The sequence below is a fragment of the Panicum virgatum genome, unplaced genomic scaffold, assembly GCF_016808335.1.
Source record: "Panicum virgatum strain AP13 unplaced genomic scaffold, P.virgatum_v5 scaffold_1427, whole genome shotgun sequence".
NCBI classification, from domain to species: domain Eukaryota; kingdom Viridiplantae; phylum Streptophyta; class Magnoliopsida; order Poales; family Poaceae; genus Panicum; species Panicum virgatum.
The window spans coordinates 27227-40842 of record NW_024376269.1 but is presented as its reverse complement, the minus strand read 5'-3'; the positions used below and the strand labels follow the sequence as shown (position 1 = coordinate 40842).

General features: G+C 47.0%; 1 protein-coding gene across 4 annotated transcripts; it reads left to right on the top strand.

Moving 5' to 3' along the window:
* The first annotated feature begins 22 nt into the window (after nucleotides 1-22).
* On the top strand, nucleotides 23-3687 carry LOC120693981. 4 transcript variants are annotated; one of them, XM_039977168.1, is made up of 9 exons: nucleotides 23-221; nucleotides 823-900; nucleotides 1325-1463; nucleotides 1586-1790; nucleotides 2061-2189; nucleotides 2300-2349; nucleotides 2416-2513; nucleotides 2593-2880; nucleotides 2969-3687. In XM_039977168.1, exons 2-9 carry the CDS (start codon nucleotides 853-855, stop codon nucleotides 3449-3451), a joined length of 1440 nt encoding a protein of 479 aa, XP_039833102.1. In that variant the 5' UTR covers nucleotides 23-221; nucleotides 823-852; the 3' UTR covers nucleotides 3452-3687. The 4 variants fall into 4 exon arrangements, with proteins under 4 accessions (XP_039833102.1, XP_039833104.1, XP_039833105.1 ...); XM_039977170.1 differs by having other exon boundaries at nucleotides 53-221; nucleotides 820-900; XM_039977171.1 differs by having other exon boundaries at nucleotides 53-221; nucleotides 768-900.
* Nucleotides 3688-13616: the final 9929 nt, after the last annotated feature.

Genomic DNA, 13616 nt, shown 5'->3' with positions numbered 1-13616 from the left:
CGATACAGTGATGGTCCATGGCCCATCAGATGACTAGACTGAGAGCGAGCCACATCAAAGAAGAAGATAACGAACGGGGAAGAAAAACTGCAGAGTAAAGAAGGGCGGCGTGGCGTGGCGTGGGAGATGAAAGCCGAGACGCGGCTGCCGGAACTCGGAAGACGAAGACTCCCCTCCCATCCACCATAGTGTCCTGGCGGCATCCACCGCTCTGAATTCCGGTAAATATATAGATAGATGTTGCCTTTTATTCTTTCGTTTTCCAGTCGTATTCAATTTGGTTGAGATTGTTGGATCTCTCACCTACCGATTCCCTTCAATACTTCATCTCCTGATTCGTTTCGTTTCCGAGTGCACTTAGCATCTCGCATCACCATAAGGTCGTCTGATTCTATCCGTGCAAGAATTTGCAGCTTTCCTTTATCCAGAGAAACCTGCTTCTTCTTAGGTTGCAGCACAGGCTTCGCCCTGACGTTTTATTTTATTTTATGTTATCTTAACACAAGAAAGAAAATAAAGAAATTGGCTTCTGACGTATGCACCTGCTGGAAGCTCCGATGCCTTTGCTGATTGGAGATGCGTTTAATCCTTTCCTTCTTCACGATAAAGCATCACCTTTTTCTTACTTGTGCACTTGTGATTCCTTTGCTCTAAAAGGACCTCATCACTTGCTCTTCAGTTGTGTTTCCTTCTCAGTTCTTTTTCGTCATAGCATTCTGATCTGTCGCTAGCTCCACCATATTTTTCCTGTTACTCTACTTATGCAGCTTCATTGCTTGGTTGCACATTGAATGTCCTGACAAATGGGAGCATTGCTAGCAGATTTCTCTTCTCTGGATAACCATACCAAACATGAGGGAATCACCTTCAACACAGGGGGAACCATCTACGTCTGCTACGGTTTGTTGAATTTCCAAATTTTTCCTGCTGTTATCACATGCACTGTATTGCCATAACTTTGTTCAACTCTTATCCTTTTTCTGTCACTCTATGAACCAACTAACCATGACCCTCTTTTTTCAGTTGCTCATGATGTAAACCTTAAAGTGATTATAGTGACTGATCATGTCTACTCACTATCGTTGGCACCCCTGTTATTCGAATACCAAATTTTTAAATATTTAAGTGTAAAGATTTATCAATGTTATAATATTGCACCCCACCTAAATTGGTGATTTCATAAATGCTTCAAACATGACCACCATTAACAGAATAACTAATCCCACTGATTTTATATGTAAAGTTTCATATTAGGCAAAAGTTCTGTAGTTGTACTTAATCTCTTTGGTTATTTCTTTCTTTAACAGTTACTTGATTAATACAGGTTGATGATAGTTGCTCAGCTGACAGGGTTGAAGATTCACAATTATTCCTCTCTGTACCCGCTTTAAATCAAGCTGCATCTTATCTTGCCCAGACAGCTTCATTTCTAACCCAGTGCCTCCCTGTACCTGGTTATGTGGGTTAGTTCTTTTTCTTTCGTCAGAAAAATGATTCAGATTCTCTATGTCAATTGCATAAGCAACCTAGGCTCTTATGGTAATTCCATTTTAACAAATTGATTGTGTTTATTATCTTAATGCAGGTCTATCTGAGGAGGATCAAGAGTTAGTAACACTGCCACCTGCATCGGCAGTAGACAGGCTTTCTGTTCAGACCTCTTCCGTAGTGTCTACTGGCACCAATTCATCCCTTGGTCAGACAGATTGCAGTGGAAGCCCCTCTCAAGAAAACACAGGTCAAATGGTGCCTTCACATGTTTTTCAGAATGGGGCTTCGCTGTTTCAAGGGTACAGTTTGTTCTTGAATCTTTATGCTTTGTTCCTTCATATGCAAGTTCTAATCTATGCATTAAGGACTCAACACATGTAGAGCTGCACTTCTCATAGAATTTGCTATGCTGGGGTGTCTTGCCCATACTGAAGATTAAACTCTGCACCTGAGAGTAGAAAACAGACGCCATTAAGATGCATTCTTTTTTTTTGGGGGGGGGGGGGATCAATTTTAGTGGATATAATAGTCTTTCACAAAATAATATGTTCCTTTGATATTTTGTGCAGTCTTGTAGAGCGTGCACGGAAAACTGTTCGTGGTTCGGCAGATGATATCGGCTGGCTCCAGAGGGATCAAAGCTTACCTACAACTGAGGATGGGACAGCCAGATTCTTGGAGATCTTGGACTCTGTGAGGTCAGCAAAAGCACCAAACTGAACATCAATGCAGATGATTTGTAAAAATGCTTTTAATGAAAGATGTAATCTGAATTATATCTCATGTGGGTCATCTCACTCCTCTTCAGAAAAAATGAGCACAAGCTACCTGATTCAGTTGTTTACTTGTTGGTTCCAGGTTAGTCGGTTACCACTCCGATTGTGAGCTGTCAATTTTCAACTTTTTATGCTAACATTTTTATAGGTCTGTTTAGTAACCATGGACCACTTTACTATGTCAAGACAAAGGCATACTTCTCCAAGATGGGTCTAGCTTGCCATATTGCCAAAATTCATAGTGAGGTACTGCCCATACATTAGCCTGTAATTTGCTTCTCGATATTGGTTTAAATTAAGAAATACATGAAAAAACACCTTGCAGTCTTCAGTAAGTAAAAACGCGCGAGAGATAAAGGAATACATAGAAGAAATATACTGGGGATCAAGGAAACGAGTGCTACTTCTCGGTCATAGTAAGGGCGGTGTAGATTCGGCTGCAGCCCTCTCCCTCTACTGGCCACAGCTGAAAGACAAAGTTGCAGGTTTGGTATTAGCTCAAAGTCCATATGGAGGAAGCCCAGTTGCTTCAGATGTCCTGCGAGAGGGGCAGCTTGGTGACTATGTCAGATTGCGTAAAATCATGGAGATTTTGGTATCCAAAGTCCTTAAGGTATTTGCCTTGACCATTCCAGCCACTAACCAGCTTGCCTGATAGAGAGTGATAATGTTCTTGATTCTATTCGTTTTGTTATCTTCAGGGTGATTTGCAGGCTCTAGAAGATCTGACCTATGAAAGGAGGAAAGAATTCCTGCGACAGCATCCATTGCCTCAGGAGGTTCCCATCGTATCATTCCACACCGAGGCAAGCGTCACTCCTAGTGTGCTCACCGCGCTTTCTCATGTTGCGCACTTGGAGCTCCCGATTGCTGCCGATGGCAATTCCACCAGGATACCGGTTGTAATGCCACTTTCAGCTGCAATGGCAGCATGCTCTCAACTTCTGGTGGCAAGGTATGGTGAGAAAAGTGATGGTCTTGTGACGAGAAAGGATGCTGAGGTTCCTGGATCGGTCGTGGTCCGGCCAGAGAGGAAGCTAGACCACGCATGGATGGTGTATTCCTCTCTAAAAGAAGAGCCTGGCGATCAGGCGGACACATCGCAGGTATGCGAAGCACTGCTGACCCTGCTTGTAGAGGTTGCACAGAAAAGGAGGCACGAGACGGCCATGAAAGATGAGTGAGAGTATTACTACTTGTTAGTGTTGCCCTGAGATGCATGATGTATCCTGTAATCGTGGAATTTGGTTATGTTGGCTGTACAGAGTTGGGCTCAAAGTGCTTCTGGACCTGTTTTTTGGTTGGTTTGCAGAAGCTTATGAATGCCCTTACCTATCATGTGGAACTTTGAAGGTGGATAGAAAAGGCTGTTAGAAACGGTTGGCATGTTGCCCCCAATATATCAGATTGTTTGAGCTAATTCTTTGAGTATAATAAATCAAATCGATCAATCAGATTGCCTGTGCCGCGTACATAGGCAAAGGATCTGCACATTGTTTTAACTAAATCCATCAGTCAGGTTGACAAAACATTCGTCATCGAATTGGCATGCCCTGCTAGTGAACGATCCACTCGGAAGAAAGCGTGAGGTGTTGAGCTGTTGGCGCCTCGTGGTTCATTCTTGTTTAATATAAGATCCTTTTCTTTTAAAAAAGAATTATAAGGTTCTTTCGGCGTAAAAAAAAGGTTCTTTCAGATACTATTTCCTTCTCTGTAAGTGCATACTATACTATTTCCTTCTCTGTAAGTGCATACTTATTAGTCAGGTGTAATGAAAAGGCAAGTTTCACAGCGATGGCCAATGACGATGACATTTGTTACCTCAAATACATTCTACACTTTCTGACAAATTTTGTTTGGATTGAGATTATGCCACTAAAGTTGCTGCCTTTCGTCGGATTATTTGTTTCGTTCCAAATCCCAAATCGCATCTTGTTTACTTTCGGAGTGTCATACTGTTAAGTTGGTTCCTCGGCACAAAAGACATCTTGCAATGGATAGAAAGAAGCTTTTAATCGCTCTAGATGGATGTTGTTTCAATTTGAAATATTTTCCATCTGATTCCAAAATGTATTGGAGGTCAGGAATCACCTTTCTCATTGGATGTAACATGTCGACATGGAGATGAATGCGAATGGGAAAACTTTTGAGTCCCTAGGACCCACGTGCTCTAACGGATGATAACGACGTTGAGGGTGGGCACATGTCGCTGGGTGCACAGAATGTTTTTCGTTTCAACTATTATTTAGTCAAATTATATGAGTGCTTAGGATATGAAATTTATATAAACAGATTATATTTTGCAAATGTTTTGACATGATACTGTAAGGTTAATTGATACTCAAAGATTTGTAATATTTAATGGTGTTGTATTAGAACATATACCGATATTCAAAGTAAAATCTTAAAGACTTTGTCAAAAACCTAATATGCTTTAGAAGAAAGAGTACATTTTCGCTGTGGTTAATAAATAATGAATATTAAATATATATAGTTTCGATTGTTCTGAATTCTAAACACATATTTTAATTAATAATAAATAAACATGCCTACTAGGTACACACATTAACACATGATGCACCATGTGCTGTGAGATATGAATCATGAAGGGTGGCTTTTCACCGTTTTGATTAAGAAAAACCGTATGATAAATTTAATAGCGGCATGAGACTCGACCTTTTGGGTGGCTCTTGCCATGTGGCAGCGTCAAATAGTGGTGAGTGTGGGAAAGATGGAGCAAAAGGAAGAGGATCAATGTGATCAATTTAATCTAATGCGGCCACAAATCCGGCTATAGCGAAGCGACCGAAAGTTGAGAAGAATATGTTGCTAGCTCATTGTCTCGTCGAAGATTGAGAACAACTACAGAACTATATGTTTACATATGTCGGTACACTCAGACAGGGGTGCCCTCTCCCACAGCAACAAGCCCAAAGAGGCGCGAGGTTATCCGTAACCTCGCGCTAAGCCTCTGGGCAGCTGGGCACAAAAGCCCGGACCTGACAGTTGGGGACAACAACCTCCGGGTCCGCTCCCCATGAGGTGGCAGGTTCGGCGCTGCCACGTGTTTACCTGGACGAAGTGCTCAGGGCCGGCTTCCACGGGTCCGCACTCCCGCGGACAGGTCCCGAACCCCCGTGGGCTGGTCCTGGAATCCCACATGTGGAAGCCGGACCTCCAGGAGGCCTGAGCCTTCGAGCTAGTCAGGGCGCCCGGACCCCGCTCCCCGCTCGGGAAGGGGTCCGGAGCCGCCACGTGCCCCTGTAGGCGCGGCCGCCAGACCCTCGGGTCCGGCGCCGCCACGTGTCCCTGTGGGCACGACCGCTGACCTCCGGGTCCGGTGCCGACACGTGTCCCACAGGCGCAAGCCTTCCGCCGGAAGCCAACCCGCCTGCCGCATTAAATGCGGGCGGAGGAGGCGTGCGCTGTCAGAGCAGGGCATGGGCCGCCCTCTAACGGGTTGGACATGCACGATTGACAACACGGTAAGCCCACTAATTATCGAGGCGGCTCGTCAGTTACTAAGGCAAGCATTAAAGACTCAGCGCCACGCGCATGGGCGACGAGTCATGATGATCAGCTACTGACTGGAGCAACCGTGCACGCTGCTACAGTGGACTGAGTCAGTAGTTCGGCGCTTCATCATGATCTCGACGCACGGCTGCAGAGGCTAGACTCTACTCCGACAGGACAGCTCAAGATCACGCCTGGTCAGAAGATTCGTACGTTGTAAGATAATATATCGCCGGGTCCACATGTCGGGGCCCCGCTCAGTGTCCGTGCTCCCCTTGGTCATATAAAAGGGAGAGCACGCACGGTAGGATGACAATTCACACAGACACAAATTCTCGGGACTTCTTCCAGGTCTCTCTCCTCCTCCATACTCTTGCTCAAGCCCAGGGCTCTAGTATGCTCTCATACAGTACTCTCTAAGCTCTGGCAATATAACTCACAGTGGACGTAGGGTATTACGCTCCGGCGGTCCGAACCACTCTAAATACTTGTGTGCTTTTCGTGTTCATACGTCTCTAGATCGAGCATTCCTTGGCTGTCCCCAAGCTCATCCTGCACTTAAGATTAGGCAGGTGCAATCCGACACCCGGCTGGAGAAATCCTCCGACATTTGGCTCGCCAGGTAGGGGACTGCTTGGCTTTCGCTTGATCATCGGCTCGGCATCACCATGTTTCAGGTGGCGAGCGCCCGGGGGTCAGAACTCGCGCGGCAAGCGCCCGCGTTAGCAGGACGGCGACAGCGAGTCATGCTCTCCCAGCTCGTCATCAAGCAGGTCTGGGGGGAGCACAGCTTCAACAAATCCCAGCTCGCAACATACCTCACTCATGTGAGGAAGCCCGCTCTGGCGGAAAGCCGACTCCGGTCGCACCAAGCCCGCTCCGGCAGCAATCCGACTCCGGTCGCACCAAGCCCACTCTGGTGGCACGCTCCGGTAAAAAGCTAAACTCCGGTAACGGCGACAATCCCCGTAAGTTTAATCCTTGGGGGCCCGACCGAGAGTAAAACCCTTTCAGAGGGGTCCGGACCCCTGTGAACCTACAGACCCGGGGAAGCGCACTCATTCTCCGGGGAGGTCCGGAGCAGTGTAGCCGTTTAGCCTGGTTTCGTACCCTAAGCCTGCATGCTCCACCTCCTGTGAATGAGTGTCGTAGTACCTAGGTCTGGGAACCTGGAGGTCCGGATCTTCTCTTAACCTTTTCCTTTGTAGCTAGGGAGTACTTGCGTGTGGTCCAGAGCGGTAGAGGTCCGTCCTCATAAACCCGGCCTCTGGCGTTCATCGCACGTTTCGTACACACCAAGTTATAAATGAAAAGTTTACTCTCAGCTCGTCCCTAAGGTTGTTACATTCCATCTTCTATCCTTGCATTACACTAACCCCCATGTGGCTCCTTACTCTTGTGCGGTGATTGTGGTCCGAATTGATTTGGCTAGCTAGTGACTTAGCTCGAGACCCCTCATGGAAGAGAGGGGTTCGGACCCCTGAGAACCTGCAGGTTCAGGGAAGCGCACTCATTCTCCGGGGAGGTCCGGAGCCGTGTAGCCGCTTAGCCTGGTTCCGTACCCTAAGCCTGCACGCACCACCTCCTGTGAATGAGTGCCGTAGTACCTAGAACTGGGAACCTGGAGGTCCGGACTTTCTCTTAACTTAAAGGCCGGCCCCTTGAGCTCCGTTCACTGAGCCTAGCTGTCTATCTCAAAGGATCACAGCCAACAGGATTTGGGGTCCAGTGGATACGTTACTAAACGCCAGTTCTAAGTCGTGGGCAGGTCCGATGGAGGTCTTCCTTCCCCTGCAGGTCCGGCTTGTCGTCAGCCAAGAAGGTGGTAGGGACTTGGGATGGCAATGGGTACCCGAAACCCAAAACCCGATGGGTTTTTACCCTATTAGGGGCCGGGTTTGGGTCAAACTATAAACCCCACGGGTTTCTTAATGGGTAAAAACCAAAACCCATCGGGTCTGGCGGGTGCGGGTTTGTTCCTATGGTACCCATACCCGTGTACCCGCGGGTATAATAAACCCAGTGCAAGTACTCAATTCAGCACAAAGAGGCCCATATTTGCAACACTTCAGCCCAAGCCCATCCATGTTATATATAAGCAGATGAAACCCTAGGTGCTTCCTCTCAGTCCCAAACCACTCCAACTATCCCACACCCCCCCGACCCAACCTCCCGCAGCGGCGGCTGCTGCTAATCGAGCATCTGCTAGGGTTAGGCAGTAGGCACGCTCTGTTTCTTAGGTTGGATCCGGCCATGGCGGTGACCTCGGGCGCCACCAACAACGATGGCTGGTGATGCTTCTTCCTCCTCCTTGTTAACCTTTCTTGCACCTCTGCATCTAGGACCTACTGACCCCCCCCCCCCCCCCGCCGTCCCGAAGGGACGCCGCTTTCGTCGACTGCCCCGACCCCGCGCCTTCGGAGGTCCTGGACAAGGATGCCGGCAAAGGAGATTCAGCAGCACCAGCTGCTCCTCCGTCCCATATCATCGTCGGCCCCGTCGATCCGAAGCAAAGTGCCCGTGCTGGACGTGCGGGAGTGCAGAAGTCCAAGCTTGGCACTGTCGCTGCGAAGAACCGGGCCCTCGCCAAGCACAAGCCTGCATCTACTGCATCGACCAAGAACAGCCGGCCACCCATGTCTCCAACTTCAGCTGCTGGCCTGCTGGCCGCAAGCGCAACATCGTGCATTCTTTGCGGTAAGGGAAAAAAACTTTTTTCTTAGATCTTTGCATTTCATTGTCTGTGCATTTCATTGCCGTTGAGAATAAATGTGAATGGGGCATCCGGATGCCAAGATTCATGAATGCTAGTTGGGACATGAGTTGTCATTTAGGAGGTCCTATCGATTTTGTTTTCATATCCTATCTTTTTGCATGTTGCCTGGCACATATTTAATTGATCAATTTGTTTATTCAGACTAAAAAAAATGTCTACACCTAGCGGGTCACCTCAAGCTTTATCCCAAGCATCACATGCACAGTCAGAGTCGCTGCCACTCTCTGAATCATATCAACCTGAATCTACCAATGAAGCAGAACCAATTGAAATTGATGATGATGAAGAGGTAGAAATTGAAGAAGAGGGTGCTGTAACTGGTTCAAAGAGGAAGCTCACTTCAAAAGTTTGGAAAGAGTTCACAAAAGTGACGGTTGGAAACACAGAGTATGCCAAGTGCAACTACTATTTCAAGAGGCTTTCTGGAGTATCAAGGAATGGGACTAAGCACCTTCATGTTCACTTGAAATCCTGTGTGCAAAAGAAGATCAAGCTGCATGGGAAGACACTAGCACAAGCTTCTTTGAGGTTCGATAGGACAGATGCAGGGACAGTTTCAGTTGAGAACTACACATTTGATCAAGACATTGCTAGAAAAGAACTTTGTGCAATGATAGTACTACATGAGTACCCGTTAAGCATGGTTCATCATGTTGGTTTTCGAAGATTTGTAGCTTCACTTCAGCCACTGTTCAAAGTTGGGACAAGGAACACAATAAGATATACTAGCATATGACTTGTACTATTGTTTTAGTTATGGTTGTTCCAAGTGTTAAATACATTTCCTAAGTTTTTTTCTCTTATTTCAGAGCTGAAATTATGAGGCAATATGAGTTAGAGAAGAAAAAGGCAATTGATTATATGGCTGGAATTCAATCTAGGGTGGCTATCACTAGTGACCTGTGGACCTCTGACAACCAAAAGAGAGGTTACATGGCAATCACAGCCCACTTCATTAATGAATCTTGGACTCTTAGAAATATTATCATGAGGTAAAGAGCACACAGTGTGCTGCACGCCTCTTTTGTTGCAAGTAGAGCATAGTTGTTTGGTTCAGTTCATGTTACTTATAACATTTTCTATGTATGTATAGGTTCATTTATGTTCCTGCTCCTCACACTGCTGAAGTCATTGGTGAAGAATTATATGGATCCCTGGTTGAGTGGAATCTTGATGAGAAGATATCCACGGTGACTCTTGATAACTGCACTACAAATGATGCAGTAATCCCTTTCCTTGTCAGAAATATTGGGAAACATAAGCTCTTGAATGATGGGAAAGTTCTGCACATGCGTTGTTGTGCTCATATTCTTAATCTGATCGTAAAGGATGGATTAGAAGAGTTGAAAGATGCAATTGAGAACATTCGTGATAGTGTAGCTTATTGGACAGCCACACCAAAAAGGATTGAAAAGTTTGAGGAGATAGCCAAGTTTGTCAAAGTTAAGGTTGATGTAAAGATAAGCCTTGATTGCAGGACTAGATGGAACTCAACTTTTAACATGCTTAAGACTGCATTGCCCTACAAGGCTGTTTTCAACAGAGCAAGCTGTGTAGATAGGCAATATACATCTCTGCCCACTGAAGAAGAATGGAAATTTGCTGAGGATGTTGTGGAGAGACTTAGGTTATTTAATGACATTACTAAAATCTTTTCTGGTACTGAATATGTGACTGCGAACATCTACTTCGCCAAGATTGCTGAAGAAAGAAAATTAGGCAATGGTCGACTTGTGGCAATCCATTGGTAGAAGCAATGTCAGCTAATATGGTAGCAAAGTTTGATAAGTATTGGACTGACATCCAAGGGCTAATGGGCATTGCAACAATTCTTGACCCCCGATTCAAGACTGTGGTGTTGCTGTTTTATTTTGAGGACTTACTTGGCACGACCGATAAGGAGTGTGAGGACAAAATTATTGAGGTCAAGAACTTGTTGGCTGAATTGATGCGTGAGTACCATGTTGATGAGAATGTAGAGGACAATCAATCATCGGCAGGACCTTCTCTTGCTAACTCAGATGACTTCTTATCTTCCCTTAGTGCTCGGGTTGCAAGTAGAAGACCATCAGCCATGGGGTTCAAAACTGAGCTCGATCGCTACTTGGATGATGACCTGGATGATCTGAATACAAAGAACTTCAAAGTTTTGGATTGGTGGAAGGTGGCTGGAACTCGATATCCTACTCTGAGAAGGATTGCAAGGGACATATTTGCTATTCCTATCACAACTGTCGCTTCGGAGTCCGCTTTTAGCACCAGTGGGAGAGTTCTCAGTGAGCATCGCAGCAGGCTCACCTCTAAGATGTTGGAGGCTCTAATGTGCTCTCAGGATTGGCTTCGAAACAAATACAGGGGTATATATATGTTGTTGACGTGCACTTCATTGTTCATTTTTCTTATGCCTGCAAACTAATTCTTCACTTGTCTTTGTTAGTTGATGAGAAAAACAAGACACCTGCTACCTTCTGGTCTTGTCTCCAAGACATACAAGAGGGTCTTCAGGTTAATTTTTTGTACTCAGGAACTGCAACACTTAAGTTCTTTATTATTATCTTCACAGGCTAATTCTACTCCAAATTCTAGCACTGAAGGGGCGTTCGGTGTGCCCAGGTGCAAAGAACAACTCAAGTGGTGTTAGCCAAGATCATTAGCCAAGATCAAGTCATGTGCAAGGATCAACATATCTATCTTCTTTTGGTTGTGAACTTGCCTTACGTGAACATGTCATGAGATGTAGTAGGCACTAGTAACTAATTATGCTTTTGTTGCTGCTGTTGGTTTGCTTGCTGCTGTTGATGGGTGGTTACGGCTACAGGGCTGCTGCTGTTGCCAACCTGCTACATGCTTAAATGTTTGTTTGCCTACTGTGACCAGCAATCTGGCCACTGAATGTGGATTTATGAACTTGTAGTCACTGATTTAGATGTGATTTGTGAACTGATGATGGTGTATCTGACCATCAGAGATTGAAGTTATAATTCTCAAGTATGAATGTTGTTCTATGATTTATCTTTCTGATTTATGAGCCATGTTGCTGGTTTATTGCATCTCCTTTTCAATTGAAGTTTGATGCACATTTGTCAGGTATGGGATACCCGCGGGTACCCGAAACCCGCACGGGCATGGGTATGGTCGCAAAATTGTACCCGTGGCGGGTGTGGGTTTCTTAACGGGTGTGGATTTATCCTGTCGGGTGTGGGTTTGGCTCTGAGGTACCCGTCGAGTTTGCACCCGTTGCCATCCCTAGTAGGGACATGGCTCCGGAAGCATGTCTGGATGTACGACGTTTCCCGACAACTGCGACATAGTTCTGACCCCACCTGTGGGTTCGTACCTCTCCCGCAGGTGGGCTCGGGGGCCTCTCTGTCGGTACATTCAGACAGGGGTACCCTCTCCCGCAGCAACAAGCCCAAAGAGGCGCGAGGTTATCCGTAACCTCGCACTAAGCCTCTGGGCAGCTGGGCACAAAAGCCCGGACCTGACAGTTGGGGACAACGACCTCCGGGTCTGCTCCCCATGAGGTGACAGGTTCGGCGCTGCCACGTGTCCTGGACGAAGTGCTCAGGGCCGGCTTCCACGGGTCCGCACTCCCGCGGACAGGTCCCGAACCCCCGTGGGCTGGTCTTAGAATCCCACATGTGGAAGCCGGACCTCCAGGAGGCCTGAGCCTTCGAGCTAGTCAGGGCGCCCGGACCCCGCTTCCCGCTCGGGAAGGGGTCCGGAGCCGCCACGTGCCCCTGTAGGCACGGCCGCCAGACCCCCGGGGTCCGGCGCCGCGCACGTGTCCCTGTGGGCACGACCGCTGACCTCCGGGTCCGGTGCCGACACGTGTCCCACAGGCGCAAGCCTTCCGCCGGAAGCCAACCCGCCTGCCGCATTAAATGCGGGCGGAGGAGGCGTGCGCTGTCAGAGCAGGGCATGGGCCGCCCTCTGACGGGTTGGACATGCACGATTGACAACACGGTAAGCCTACTAATTACCGAGGCGGCTCGTCAGTTACCAAGGCAAGCATTAAAGACTCAGCGCCGCGCGCATGGGCGACGAGTCATGATGATCAGCTACTGACTGGAGCAACAGTGCACGCTGCTACAGTGACTGAGTCAGTAGTTCGGCGCTTTATCATGACCTCGGCGCGCGGCTGCAGAGGTTAGACTCTACTCCGACAGGATAGCTCAAGACCACGCCTGGTCAGAAGATTCGTACGTTGTAAGATAATATATCGCCGGGTCCACATATCGGGGCCCCGCTCAGTGTACGTGCTCCCTTTGGTCATATAAAAGGGAGAGCACGCACGGTAGGATGACAATTTACACAGACACAAGTTCTCGGGACTTCTTCCAGGTCTCTCTCCTCCTCCACACTCTCGCTCAAGCCCAGGGCTCTAGCATGCACTCATACAACACTCTCTAAGCTCTGACAATACAACTCACTGTGGACGTATGGTATTACGCTCCGGCGGCCCGAACCACTCTAAATCCTTGTGTGCTTTTCGTGTTCATACGCCTCTAGATCGAGCATTCCTTGGCTGTCCCAAGCTCATCCTACACTTAAGATTAGGCGGGTGTAATCCGCCACCCGGCTGGAGAAATCCTCCGACAACATACATCCGACGAGTAGGGGTGGTAATGGGCCATGACCCTAGTGGTCCCTTCACAGCCCAGCAAGACTCTTAAATTATTTAGTTCAAAATTGTATAAGATTAGAGCCTGGCCCTTTTAGGGCCCGGCCCTTAAATTTTCTAATTCAAAATTTTGGGCCCTTTACCACCCCTACCGACGGGTCCATCTCTCAAGATAAATTCTATTTAAAATATATATTATTAATAAAATATTTTTTGAAATATAATAAATAAAATACTCAGATAAGATAGTGCTTCTCATCGTACTAGATAAGATAAAGGGCAAAAACTAGATAATGCGAAAAATGGGGAGGAAGAGTGGAAAGAAGACGGGTACTCTGCAAAGCATGCCCAAACTAGTAAAAAAGAAAAAAAACATGGGAAGAAGAGAGTAGTCTAGTGATTTTCTTTTCCGGCCCCGTCAATCTCTCTCGCTCGC

What these genes read in the sequence shown, in the direction of transcription:
- LOC120693981 (XM_039977168.1), top strand. Translation starts at nt 853, where the DNA reads ATGAGGGAATCACCTTCAACACAGGGGGAACCATCTACGTCTGCTACG. An exon ending in GAGATCTTGGACTCTGTGAG is followed by an intron (nt 2,190 to 2,299) that starts GTCAGCAAAAGC and finishes ACTCCTCTTCAG; the next exon opens with AAAAAATGAGCACAAGCTAC. An exon ending in TGTTTACTTGTTGGTTCCAG is followed by an intron (nt 2,350 to 2,415) that starts GTTAGTCGGTTA and finishes ACATTTTTATAG; the next exon opens with GTCTGTTTAGTAACCATGGA.